At 41.4% G+C, this 14,302-nt stretch overlaps 1 protein-coding gene across 1 annotated transcript; it reads right to left on the bottom strand.

The window, feature by feature from the left end:
* Positions 1–743: 743 nt before the first annotated feature.
* mtx2 (metaxin 2) lies at positions 744–12,138 on the bottom strand. The gene is made up of 10 exons (XM_028007564.1): positions 11,967–12,138; positions 11,084–11,131; positions 10,967–11,013; positions 10,415–10,487; positions 10,270–10,346; positions 5,609–5,701; positions 5,495–5,533; positions 5,296–5,421; positions 4,413–4,489; positions 744–1,339 (listed from the first exon to the last, which is right to left on the bottom strand). The coding sequence occupies exons 1-10, from the start codon at positions 12,004–12,006 to the stop codon at positions 1,171–1,173; spliced, it is 789 nt and encodes a 262-aa protein (XP_027863365.1). The 5' UTR covers positions 12,007–12,138; the 3' UTR covers positions 744–1,170.
* Between the last annotated feature and the right edge of the window lie 2,164 nt (positions 12,139–14,302).

The following is a 14,302-nucleotide window of genomic DNA, read 5'->3' as shown; positions in this document are numbered from 1 at the left end:
GGTGTGTCAGCAGTTCCTGCAAGATGAAGGCATTGAAGCTATGGACTGGCCAGCCCGTTCCCCAGACCTGAATCCGATTGAGCACATCTGGGACATCATGTCTCGCTCCATCCACCAACGTCACGTTGCACCACAGACAGGCACGTGGAGGCCACACACAATACTGAGCCTCATTTTGACTTGACAATGAACTCCAACAGTAGTATGACTCTGCCATGTTTGCAGATCTAGGCAGATTTTTTTCATATTGAATTAAAATATTTGTTCCTCCCCAGAGCAATTTCTAAGTCTTGCCAGAGATCCTCAAAGAAGTTCATTAAATTATCCAGGTTCCAAACAGATGTGAAACATTTATAACGGCATGCTGCGTTTGTCACATTAAAACAGAAAAATTAAGTATTTTGAAACCTGTTAATGCAGCTATGCTGTTGGTTACTTCAATGACGAGAGATGGTCTGGTGGATGTGCCTCTGCTGACCTCCAGTTGTGCTGCATTTGGTTGGTGTGGCTCATAACTCATCATGTCCTGGAGGTTCAGAGGTCAAACCGGTGACCTCACAGGAAATGTGAAAGACGGTGAACTGTGGGGCGGCTGGAAGCAATGGGACCTTACCAATGAGCTTCATGCAGCCTGGAGGCAGGAACACATTCAAGTGTAGCAGCTGCTTCCAGACGCTCAGAAACAGACGGAATCTATAAGACGGAATCTCTGAAACGACGAGAAAAATCTTCAACCAATAATCTTCAAGGTTCACACTCGGCTTTTATTGGGAACGAAGATAAAACTACTTAGCTGAATGTCTTATGTAGGCACTTCACATCAACAAATGCAAAACAGTGTGGAGCTCCTTCATTAGTATGTTCTTGTGATTTTGTACAGCAGCAGCTCAAAAACTGCCTAACAGGGAAATAAACTCGTACCATTTGACCTCTGGGGTCAAGTGTAGTTCTTTCCTCTGAAACTCGGTCATGTTGCATAGCTGTAACCCCGACCCTGCTGTTCAAAGTGTGTAACTGGAAATACTCAAAAAAAAATTCAAATGTACAAGCATGGACCTAAGAGGAGAAGCGAGCAGCACAGACATTGGTGTGGCAGTTGCTACGGCGCAGGGAATGAGAGAAGAAGACGCAGAATGTACAAGACAAGTCAGCAGAGAGAGCGGTGTTTGTTTAGTCCTTCATAAGCTTTTTGTCGTCGAAGTAGATCTGCTCGATGCGCCTGCAAAAGGACAGCAGGTTGCTGTAGCTCTTGACCCTCTCTGCCAGCTCGGTGCTGGTGAGTCTGGTGGTGAGGATGGTGAAGAGGTGGCCGAACACCAGCGCGTCCAGCTCCGTCGCCCTGCAGCACACAGCAAAGCTGCTTAATCAAAACGGCCTGGCCAATCAGGAATTCACATTCCTGATTAAGTTTTGTTTCTTTACATTTTAACGTCCCAACTCTGCTTCCTTCAGTTTAGTTCAAAAATGCTTTATTGAGCTCAATTAAAAGTCATCTTAGTATCTTCAAAAATCATCACTGGGCTGGAAAGGAGCCTCTGACTGAAGACGTCAGGCGAATTTGACTGTGAAATTGCAGAATTTGGAATTAATAAATAAAATTCAATCAATTTTCAATAAATTGTGTTGGTGGTGGTCTTCTGGATGTCTTTACTGTATTTCACAAAAACTGCAATAGAAACACTTGTTTCACAACAGGACTTGCATGATCAAACCGCCGGCCGTTACTACTGATGAAGAAGACGACAGGAAGTGGTAGGATGACGGTTCGGCGCAAACAGACTTATTCATGTGTGATTTTTAATTGTGTTTCTTATTTAATGGAAACACCAATTTTGCAAAATTGTGGGTTTTTTCCACATTATCAGAATATCAAGAAAGTTTGTAATGGAAACGCAGCTACTGATGCTGTCATTAGCTTCTTTAGCTAACAGCTAAAATAAACAAACAGGCAGCACAGAAGATATTTCCTGAAGATAACTTGTCCTGAATGATGGCATCAGAAGTTAGCAAGTGCTGCTAATTGGCCTCCTTTGTTTTTCCCACTTCTCTCTGCCTCATCGTTTTTTAGAAAGTCGGGCAGAGAGAGGCTTAAGTCAGGGATAACCACTCTGTTAGATGGAAGAGATGCTTTGAGGATGCTAATCAACTGCTAAATAAAAAAGAAACAGCTTGTTGCCATGGTTGCACACCATAAGGGTAAAAAAGTATAAAAGGAGCAAACATCCTTCCATCTGTTCTAAGCAAATGAGAGCTGCCATAAGAGAAAAGCTCCAGCATGACTGCACAGATCTAGAATTTATCTTATTGGGATTTTTGTAACAGATCCACAATGAGTGCAGGGTTTCCCCCAGAAGATTTGCTAAGCCCGGTGGTCGGGGTGATGAGGCGGTCCACCACCAGTCCATCGGTGGTCCACCGTGTTTTTGTATTAAAAGATGTTATGTTGACAGGAAATGTCAAAATATTACTGGGTAATTAGATGTTACGGGAAAGTATCGTGAGTGAAACGCTATTTAAACCCACAACTATAGAATCTTAAAAACAACTAATCAAAAAATACAGTTAAAATGAATATCAGTTATTTGCACTTCTGTTTAATCAAATTAAGTCAGCAGCTCCATAATCCCCCATTTATGGGGCTTCAAGGCCCCATAAATGCTAATATTTTAACACAGACCACAGATATATACAGTAAATGTAACATTTGTTTATTGAAATGATCAATGCGGCTAAATTTGTATTTTAAATGGTTTCAGCAAAGAATTTAAATTGTTTAACATTTAAATGTAAGATTTTAAGGAGCTTATAAGTTTACTTTGTAAAGGTTCAGAGAACAATATTCATAGTTAGATTGTTTTGTTACCATAGTAATAATCTGATGCTATGAGTTTAATCTTTGAAATTGAGCTCTGTTTGTTCACAAATACAAATTAGTAAACTGCAATTATACCTTATTGCTTTTTAGGTTGGCCAGTTAAACTACTCCACCTCTCCCAGATTTCACTAAATCTAACAGAGAAGCTGTTAGAGGTGCTGATATTTTTATCAGCAAGAGGTGCTTGCTGATAAAAATTCAAATTCAAATTCTGCTCAAGGCCTCATACAGCCTGGTTTGATGCTTCATGTAACCTGAAAAATAATAATAGAAATAATATAAAACCAGAGTGATGCGTCACTACGAGTCAAGCCTGAAAATTCCTCACCGGGCTGAACCTGCATGATGAGGTTAGAGCTGGTTTGTTAATCACTAATGCACCGGCCAACCAGGACTTCATATATAAACTTTATAGGGAAGACAGGGTCAAACACTGGGCAGTGTGTTGAGATGAAAAAGCCGCATAATTCTTTGTACAATCTCACCGCTCCTTCAAAGCGCTCCTTTGAAAGCAAGTTATTCCTGAGGTTCACAAAACGTGGTGGGTTTTAAACTCTTACTTTGATGGAGAGTTCTGCAAAGAGACATAATTCATAACCCTGGATATTTACATATCCAGCTTTCACTCAAACTGAACACAGTTTGAGTGAAAGCGAGGCGCGAGTGATTCCCGTTGAGGTAAACTAAAGGACTAAAGCAGTGACAGCGAGGCAATGCGCAGAGGTTTCGGTGTGATTGGTCTGCTCTGCCGGCTTTAAATGCATAAAGTATAAACCTATCTTCAATAAACCTATATTTCAGGAAGAAATATGCTCCGTCAGTGAAATGCTCAGAGCAACAGAGAAGCTTGCAATCCGACTTGATTAAAAATAAAAAAAATAAAGCAATTTTTGTTTTTTCCTTATTTTCCTAAAAATAAAAACAAGCAATGCTTAGCCTCACGGGGGGGGGGCTAGTAAAGCATGGTGGGCCGCCAGGCTTATAATACACTGGGGGAAACCCCGAAGTGGTTAATAATGAAATTTGAAAAGTGCAGCATATGTACCGTACATATTCAAGCCCAATGAAACCAGTTGCTTTAAACTGAAATAGAGAAAATGGCTCAACTTTAGCCCTACCAGAACCTCACCTTCCATTTGAACCATTAAATCTGGTAAAGAGAACAGTCAGGAAAATCTGCTTTCACATTGTTATTTATAAAAAATGAAAGTAAAACCTATCCTTTATAATGCACTTCATACTTGTGTGCTCCTTTGTGTTGGTGTTTCAGTAGTTTCAATCATTTAAATGTTACATATTGCTGATGCTCCTGTTAAGAAAACAAATACAAAAGTGATGGAACAACAACAAAATTACTTTCAAATAGTTTCACTAATAAATTTAGCCAACTTATTTTTGATCTCTCTCAAGTTTAATATTATGGATTTTGAAGATCATTGAACAATTTTCAATGGAGCAAGCTTGCGCAGATGTAATGCTCAGGTTTATCCACCAGGTGGTGCTCAAACATGTTTGTGCTCAGCAGACTGATACCTACTGTTTGTTGAAGAAGTATGGCTGAGTGCCCAGTCTCTGAGACAGAGCCTGACAGCACTGGTTCACATCTTCATAGACCTAAAACACATAGAAATAGCAGATGTCTGATTTTCAGGTAGATATTTCCCCTGCCAGAAGTGTTCACACGTCTTTAACTTTTTCACATTTTCTCTCGCATCACAACCAAAGTTTTATTTTATTCCAGTTTAGTCTGATAGATCCAAAGTGCTGCTAGCAACTTTTCACCCATAACTAATTTAATTGAGCACTGTGAACAGTTTCTACGTTTTCCCACAGATTTTCCATCTGGTTTTTGTAGGTCTATGTTCTGTGACAGAACATAGGCTAAGTTCTGGTTCACGAGAGCTTGACCTGTCGCAGAAAGCAATAAATCAATGAATCACCTGGTAGATTAAAACGAGCTCTATCATTTCCTTTTGCATGATTTATTGATTTTCTCTTTCTGCTGAAACTGCTCTTCAGTCTGGTGTTTTGGGATCGCTTTTTTAAAGGACAATTTTGTTTACAGAGACATCATTTGTTTAATTTATTGTTTCTGTTGTTTTATTTACTTATATTTAAAATGTCTTCCAGTTCAAGTGTTAAATGTTCATCAGAATTTATGTTACCTGAAAATGTTCTCAAACAGCAATATTATTGTTTAACATTGACAGGCCTACACTGAACCTCAGACATGATCAGTCTGGGTGTACTGGAGTGCCTGGCAGCTTGCTGCTGTAATGTGATGAGATGCAGACGGCAGTTATTATAAGCCAAACATTACAAGATGCATAAAGTCAATATGAAGCAGGTTAGCTTCAATAAAGAACTGAGCTTCATGTTAAAACATGTTGAAATCTGATCAGGCTTCAGCCCGTCTGAACCTGCTCCAGCGTCTTCCCTCCCCAGCCGATGGCGTTCATCTTCCTGCGCACCTCCCACTGCTTCTGGTAGGCCAGGATGTTCCCGAGAGGCCAGGAGTACGGGCTGCTGTACCTGGGCCGAGAAATCTGCACACAATGGAGACAGCTAAGAGAGATTCATGCTTTTGGTTCTGACATCTGAGGAAGGAGGAAGACGGACCTCGGCTGCCGTGGCGTCGTCGCACCACTGGACGAACAGCTGCAGAGAGGAGACAAAAGCTGGGTGAGAATCTGCTGCAGCGCTGAAGCATCAGCGTGTGGGTCTGACCGTTACCTCAGAAGTAAGCAGCATGTTGTACACCAGCTCCATGTACGCTTTCATCTCGGCTCGCTGGACGTCGTCCAAGCTGTCGCTCAGTGAGTGGCCCTGGAAACCACAAACGCATTACTCCTTGTCACCTGAGGAAGATGCACCCTGCCAAAGTTCAACGACCTTCATAAACATTGAAAGATTTGGGTTTTATCTAGGGATGCTCCAATCAGGTTTTTTGCTGCCGATTCTGATACCGATCACCAATGAGGGCCGATCACTGATCACTGCCGATCACCTGGATTGTCTGTTAATTTTTCGCTTTCGGTATAAATGCTACTATGTGATCTGGAAAAATAGAAAAATAATTTATTGGCAAAATAATGTATTTATATCTCAATAAATTCACCTAATATAGACATAAAAGTAAGTAAGTAAACTTTATTTCTATAGCGCTTTTCACAGACCAGGGTCACAAAGTGCTGCACAAAGTGTAAAAAAAATAAAATAATTAAAAGCAACATACAAAACAATAAAACACAGTATTAAGCTAAAAAGCAAGTTTAAAAAAGTAGGTCTTAAGTTGTTTCCTAAAAGTGTCTATACAATCCAGAGATCGAATGGTACAAGGTAGCTCATTCCAAAGGCGAGGCGCCACAGCTTTAAGAGATCTGTCTCCTCGAGTCTTAAAAAGGGTCCGAGGAACCATCAGCAAGTTCAGATTGGACGACCTGAGGCTCCTAGTCGAAACATAAGGCTGGATGAGGTTCTTAATATAGTCTGGCGCCTGTCCATGAAGAGCTCTAAAAGTCAGTACCAGGATTTTGTATTGCATCCTGTAAGATACAGGCAGTCAGTGCAAACTTTTGAGGATGGGTGTAATATGTTCCCTCCTGTGAGTGCGAGTCAGCAGGCGTGCAGCAGAGTTTTGTACAACCTGCAGACGCGCAAACTCCCTCTTGTTAAGACATGTAAACAGACTGTTACAATAATCCAATCTCGATGAGACAAAAGCATGAACAATCATCTCAAGCTCACCATAAGTCACCATCTTACGAAGTTTAGAAATGTTCCCAATTTGGAAAAAGCAGTTCCTAACAAGCTGATTTATGTGCCGCTCCATAGACATCGCTCCATCCATGAAAACACCCAGGTTGCGCAGGTTGCTTTTAACTGTGCAGCTCAAGTTTCCGAGGTGCTGCTTAATTCCAGGCACAGCACTGTCAGGAGCAACAATCAAGGTCTCGGTCTTGTTGGGGTTCAATAATAGGCTGTTTTCAGTGAGCCATTTTGTCACTTTGGCCAAACAACTAGTGAGAGTGCAAAGTTTATGTGGCTCACTTGGCTTGAAAGAGCAGTACAGTTGCAGATCATCGGCGTACAGATGATAGGACACATCACTGAACTTCTGGATGACCCTGCTCAGAGGAAGTAGGTACAGCAGGAACAGAACAGGTCCCAAGACCGATCCCTGCGGCACACCCCACAAAAGCTCTGCAGAATTAGACACTGCATTTCCCACTGACACACTAAAAGTTCTGCTAACCAGGTAAGAGGTGAACCATTTCAAAACGCAACCCGACATTCCAACCAAATGTTGGAGACTGTTTATCAGGATGCCATGGTCCACTGTATCAAACGCCGATGACAAATCCAACAAAACCAGCACAGAACATTTACCGGTGTCAGCTGCCATCATAATATCACTAAACACCTTCAACAGGGCTGTTTCAGTGGAGTGAAACTCACGATACCCAGATTGAAAAGTGTCATAAATGTAATTTACCTGCAAAAATGATCTAAGTTGGGTGCAGACTACCTTTTCCAAGACTTTGGCCAAGAAAGGGGTCTTGGATATTGGCCAGAAATTCTTGAGTTCGGAAGAGTCCAGTCCTGTTTTCTTTAACTGTGGCTCCACAATGGCATGTTTGAAAAGACAAGGAAACACACCACTAAGCAAAGACATGTTAAACATTTTAGCAATATAGGGCCCAATGGAGTCAAAACCCCTCACAAACAGTTTAAAAGGAAGAACATCTAAAGTACCAGAGGACGGTTTCATTTTTTTCATGATGGTTGAGATGTCTTCCACAGTGACAGGCTCAAATGAGGCCTAGCTCTGAGTGGGAGGTTCCAAATGCTGGGAACCATGGCAAGGAGGCAAGCTGTCCTTTATTACTTTGACCTTATCAATAAAGAAATCCAGGAACTCATCACAACTAATTGTAGAGTTACGAGGATTTACAGCAACAGATGACACAAGAGAGCTGATAGTGTCGAAGAGCACTTTAGGATTTCTTTTATTTGAGGCAATCAGACAATTAAAATAACTTGCCCTGGCCTCCTCAATCCTCTTATTTATGAACAATATTAAGTCCTTTAAATGCAGCCTATGGACCTCCAATTTAGTAGACTTCCATAAACGTTCAGTCTGGCGTCATGTTCTCCTCAGAGACATAATTGCATCATTTATCCAAGGACAGAAACTTTCCTGTGGTGCCTTCCTAGCCTTAACTGGCGCTACTTGATCCAAGATATCAGCACATTGGCTATTAAAACAATTCACAAAACAGTCAGTTTCAGTGAGATTATTAAGAAGAGAAGGATCAAACTTATCGCAGAAAAGCATGGCTGTCGCCTCTGTGATGATTCTCCTCTTTGCCTTAGTAAATACAGGCCGAGGTTCAGATGGCACCATCAAATCAAAGAAAACACAGTAATGGTCACTGAGAAGCACATCCTCCACACACACATTGGTAATTTGCAAGCCCAGTGCAAAAACCAGGTCTAACGTGTGACCCTTGTTGTGTGTGGGACCTGACACATACTGTGTAAAGTTGAGCACCTCTGTCAGTGATATAAGATCTCTTGCTGGGATAGAAGTAACATCATCAATCCGCAAATTAAAATCACCCACAATCAAGACCTTTCCCAATCTAATTATAGAAGATAAAAAGTCAGCAAAATCCTGAAGAAAAGTCCCAGCAGGGCCAGGAGGGCGATATATCAAAATAGTATAAAATGTATCTGAGGAACCAACTTCCATCATGAGGGTTTCAAAAGAGGTGGTGTGGCTTGTTTTTGACAGTCTGCATGTGGACTAGTCACGGTGCACAGCAGCCAGTCCTCCTCCACGGCGGCCGGAGCGAGGCTTACCTACTGCCAAGCAACCAGCAGGACAAAGCTCATTTAAATGGACAAATTCATTTTCCCTCTGCCACGTCTCTGTGAGGAAAAGGAAGTCCATGTTTTTCCTAACAATGAGTTCATTAATGGAGAACGATTTATTTGAAATTGAACGTGCATTCAATAATCCAATCCGATTTTGCAATGACAAAGAAATCAGATCAGGAGTCCAGTCGGCTGGGCACAGCGGGATAGGCTGAAGACATCTCCCACGGTCACGTGACAAACAGCTGTACTGGCATGACCGATACTGCTCTCCTGATGTAAGCACGAAACGTTGAAATGGACCTGGGGCCCAGGCGGCTCGTCCATCGCGGGTCCAGCGATGTCCACGCCTAACTCCACAACCCGGAAGAGTGGCGAGATGCGCAGACGGGGCAGCACCCCCAGCTGCAAGGCCGCGCACGAGCGGCACCTGACGCAGCCACCTGTAGCTCCGATTTGCATGAACCGTACGCCGCACGCCACGCCTGATCCGAACATGCAAAATACTTTGCAGCACAATAAAGCAGCTATTCAGTCAAAGGGACAACTGAAAAACCTGCAATCAGTAAAACAATAAGGCTCTTAACAGCCTAAATTTTATACAAGTCAAATACATCTTACAACACTGCGTATATGAAATGTCAAATAAAAAAGGAAACATTAATGTAAAGTTAAATGCAGGTTGCATCACAATGAACAATCCTGAGTTACTAAATCCAAACTTCCAGATAGCATGGCTAGCTGATTAATGCTGGTTCTGATTGGTTGTTTCTGACCGAGCTGCATAACATTAACAAGAAGAGGCAGAGGAGATTGATTATTTTCCCCAGAGATTAACTGTCTTATGTTAGGACATAGCAAAAATGTTATTACATATGTAAAATCTTGTTTGTTTAAGTTACGAGGTGCAGCTTTAAGCAAACGTTCAATGTGAGCGTTCACTGCTGGGAGGAGCAGAAACGGTGCTATGTCTGTGAAATATTACTACCAGTAGCATGGCGTGGCAGTCCAACAGCAAGATTCCACTGCCATCCCGAAGACTTTAATTATTTATCGGGTTATCTGTTAAGCTTTCTGACTGTCACGCTCATTCGGGTGTTAGTTGTGCGCTGCTTTAATGTGATCGCTCCAGATGTCTTTTTTTCTTACTGTGAGCCTTGATATAATCATACTATGTTGAGTATGTTTGTTTGTTTTTTAAATGTCATATTAGACTCGTTGTGTTGATACATTTTGACATGCTTCACCACCGAGGTATTTTTCCATCAAAACACGAAAACTTCCCCATTATCTCTGAGCGTTGAAGTTCCTCACCACATTGTTTAGGATTTGTTGCTGTGTGCTTGCACAGTGTGAGGCAAAGAGGAGATAAGCTGCACAAGAAGTGACCTACAGGTGATCGTTTTTTTTGTGATTGGCAACAAGAGAGAGTGATCGGCAATCACAAATCATACACCTTTTCAAGGAAATGGGCCGATTATGATCAGTGGCAGATTGATCTCTAATTTTATCACCTTGGCTTTAGTGAACTGCACAATCGGTCCCAGTTCAGACACCACCTGGTTCCCCACGTGGATGAAGGGGATTTTTCCTATAGAGAGAACAAATATCAGGAATGTCGGCTTGGAATGGCAGGATGCCTGTGGTGGGTGTACTGACCAGACGGTGACATGTACTCAGCGTTGTATCTGCAGACCACCTGAACTGGCAGACCACACATCCGGAGATAGGCCTGCATGGGAAAAGGCAGAGAAGTCAAAACTCCTTCCCTGGCTTGGAAAAGGCGAAGCTAGAGCTGCACGACATGTGGAAAACAACGAGGGTTTCTGCAATATCAGTGTGTTTAATGTGGGAAATGTACAACACTACTGGGAGAGATTCTTTAATAGTACAGCACACTGTGTACTAGTAAAGACTGGGGTGCACTGACTGGTTTTCTGGTCAACCACGATCTTTAAAAAGCTTCACTTAGTTCAATACCACTTCATTTCATTTAGTTCAAAACCAATTGTTTTTTGAAAAGTCGCAAAATATAAAATTGCTAAGTTGGCAACAGTGGGGTAACTATAGCCTTTTGCTTTGCTGTTAAAGGATTTTTTCGCTCTAGCGGCCTTTGACTGGGCTGCATTGCACGTATTTATAAATGTAGAGGTTTCACAGAATTAGTATTAAAAATGTCTGCAGAGAAAAATCCAGAAATCAAGCTTTTACCTGAACAGAAAGAGACGAGGCATGGTCTGAGAGCAGGATCTGATGGTCTGCAGCAGAGAAATGCTTTAACATTAGGAGACATTCAGGCAAAATGTTTCTGCAGATCCTCCAACTTACCCTTTAGCGGTTGGTACAAGGTTGCATTCTCAGGCCAAGGCTCTGCAGCTGTTGATCAAAAACAAGCAGATTTTTCTTCTTCACACCAACTTTAAGTGGAATCTGTCTAACAGAAACTGTTTAACATTTTTATTCTAAAATCTACTAGGTCAAAATTCAAGCACTGGAATATCCCCTGCTCCGTTAGCTACAGAGTATTACCCCTCACCACTCTGCTTGACCACTTTGTCACATGATCAGATCATCCAGAAAACTGATATCTGATGCAATAAAATCTTGTTTTCAAGACTAATTCAAACTATAAGATGTATTTTGTTAAGTACGTATTTTGGTGCAAAGCAGTTATTTTAGTGATACAACTGAAAACTTTTAGGTTACTTTTAGGTTAACATGTTAACTGCAGAGTCTGCAATTGAAGAGTCAGGTGATGAACATCAAAACAAGAGCAGAAGCTCTTGTTTTGTTGTTCATCACCTTAGGTGAACTCCGGTATTTTCTACCTGGGATTAAACTGTCTAGCTGCAAATAGGTGGATTTACAACTCACGTCTTTCTTCTCTGATACTTTCTTTAAGCTGCACACCTCTAAATACACTTACTCCTTTCTTTTTAAAGGCCTTAGCTTATATTAAGTTGATGAAATGTTTCAATTGGTGGATTCTTGCTGCTTTATAGCCTGCCAAATTTAACTGAAAGCAATACCCTTTGGGGCAGTTTTTTAATTTCTTTTTAATAACGTTTGTGTTAAATGGTTTGATGGGCTTACTTGTACAGGTCAAAACCTACAATTGACGCCTATGGAATCCTGGTTAGCCTGGCTGAGCTAGCTGGCTAATGATAGCCTAAAAATGGTTCGCTATTGAGGAACTAGGTGACCGCATTACCTGCCATTTGCGACACGAAAGCCTCCGCCGCCAGCGACATGTTGCAGTTCTCTATCTGTAACTGCAACCAGAGCTAAGAACAGTTCTGCTGCATGTAAGGTTAAAGACAAGTATTGTGAAGTCCTGCAACCTTCCGTCTGTGATTAACGTCCCCCAAGAAACTAAGCTACTCCGATGTTATGTTCCACTTTTCGCTATGCCTAGCGTTCCTACTTCACGTTCTTTCAGCCTCAAAATTAGAATTTTACACTTTACATCTGGAGGTCAGTTTTTGTATTTTACTACAAACATGCACTGCAAATATACTTTACAGTACATGTACTATCCTTGCTTTTACCATGACATTCATATTCAAATATGTTTTTCTTTAATATCCCTAGCGAAAAAAATACTTTAGTATATTTCAAATATACTTACATTTGTGTAAGTACATTTTAAGTATGCTAAGTATTAAGTGTACTACCTATAAATATATACAAAGTATATTAAAAGTATGCTTGTACCAATTTTGACATTATAGCTTTAAGCACACTTAAATGTGCTTAAAGTGTGTTGATTTAATTTGAGCATAAATCAAAATAATTTATGCTCAATTTTTTTTAGCATAAAATTCAATTTTATGCTCAAAATTGAATTTTTTAAAATTCACTTAAAATTCATTTAACGACTACTTTGAATGATTAATTTTAGTATGTTTTAAATTACATTCGAATGTATACTTTAGACTAATAAAGTATGTGTGGAAGTCAGCAGAAAAAGACAAAAAAGTAATTTGAGTGTTGATTTATTCTCAATGTCTTCCAACCAAAACCAAATTGAGGTGGCTGAACCAACTCAATTGGGTCCCGTGGTAACACATGAGTTGGCTGCAAACAGTCCACCGAAATACTCTCCTGATTACCCCCCAACCCCACCAAAAACTCCTTAGGTCCCCTCTAAAACATGGAATGGACCATCGTAAGGAGGCTAACGTGATGAATGGTGTGAGTCATGGCGGATAAATACATACTTGGCAGATATTAGGTCCTTTGGCACAAACACATGTGGAAGGCAGTGATGTGCTGCCAATGGGGCAAAAGATCTAGAATCCCCATTTAGAACTGTTGTACTCCAATTGGGAATCAACCGAACCCAGTGGACCAGGAAGAAATTCCCCTGGAACTCTCAAAGTCTGGCCCAGGACCAACTGCTGAAGAAAACCACAAGTCCTCTTTTGGAGCTGAATACAGGCACAACAAAACCCAAGGCAGGTGATATACAGTATCCAGCTATTATCCACCAACGAGGCTCGCAATGCAGCCTTCATTGTGCGGTGGAACCTCTCACAAAGACCATTGGGCCTGCGGATGGTAGGCAGTAGTAAGGTGGAGTTAAACCCCAAGGCTCTCTGCCACTGGAGCTCACTCTGAAGTGAACTGGTGACCTCTGTCTGAGGTCAAGTCCAATGGCACACCAAACCGGGACACCCTGGAGGAGATAAATCCCCGAGCCACATCAACTGAAGTGGTTGATGACAGCGGAACTGCCTCCGGCCACAGAGTAGTCAGGAGATAGGTTAAACCTCTGGAAGGTGGGAGCGGCCCCACTAAGTCCACATGCACATGTTCAAACTTCCGTTGCGGAACAGGAAAGTGATCCAGTGGAGCTTTAGTGTGCCATTGCACCTTGGCACGTTGGCAAGCCAAACAGGAAGCCACCCATGTCAGTACATCTTTATGGAGTCCCGGCCACACAAACTTTGGCCCTACCAGTTTAATGGAAGCTTTAGTGCCTGGGTGTAAAAGGGAATAAACATTTACACCCAACTTTCACTACCAACTAGTAGGGACCAAAGGCTGAGGTTTGCCAGTTGAGACATCGCAAAGAAGGGTTGCGCCACACTCATGACCTGATTGAGTGATTTCACCTGACAGTGCTTGGTAATAATTTTCTTCCACAACAATCCTCACTGTTCTTAGGAAGGAGAAATATCAGTTTGTCTGCAGTAATACTGTGACATTGTATTAAAACAATACTCTGTCCCTGGTGAAATATTCTTCACATTTCTTCTAAAGTGTACCTATTGTTTTATTGTGCTAATTTTCATGAGCATGGTATCTGTAAACTTTGAATGTATTGACAATTTGTACAGTTCTGTGATAGTATATTGGCAATGTACTCTTGAAAAATGTGGGTAACAGTTTATTTGACAGGGTGTGCATAAGACTGACATGATACTGTCATAAACATGACATAACACCTTTCACGAACATGAAGGTCTCTGTTGTCATGAAGTGTTATTCAGTAAATTATGACACTTTTAATGAGAAGTTGCTTTAAAAAGTTGGATTAGTAGT

Source organism: Xiphophorus couchianus, chromosome 22 (genome assembly GCF_001444195.1).
Source record: "Xiphophorus couchianus chromosome 22, X_couchianus-1.0, whole genome shotgun sequence".
Taxonomy (NCBI): domain Eukaryota; kingdom Metazoa; phylum Chordata; class Actinopteri; order Cyprinodontiformes; family Poeciliidae; genus Xiphophorus; species Xiphophorus couchianus.
The sequence above is the reverse complement of the archived record's forward strand: the minus strand, read 5'-3'. Positions and strand labels throughout refer to the sequence as shown.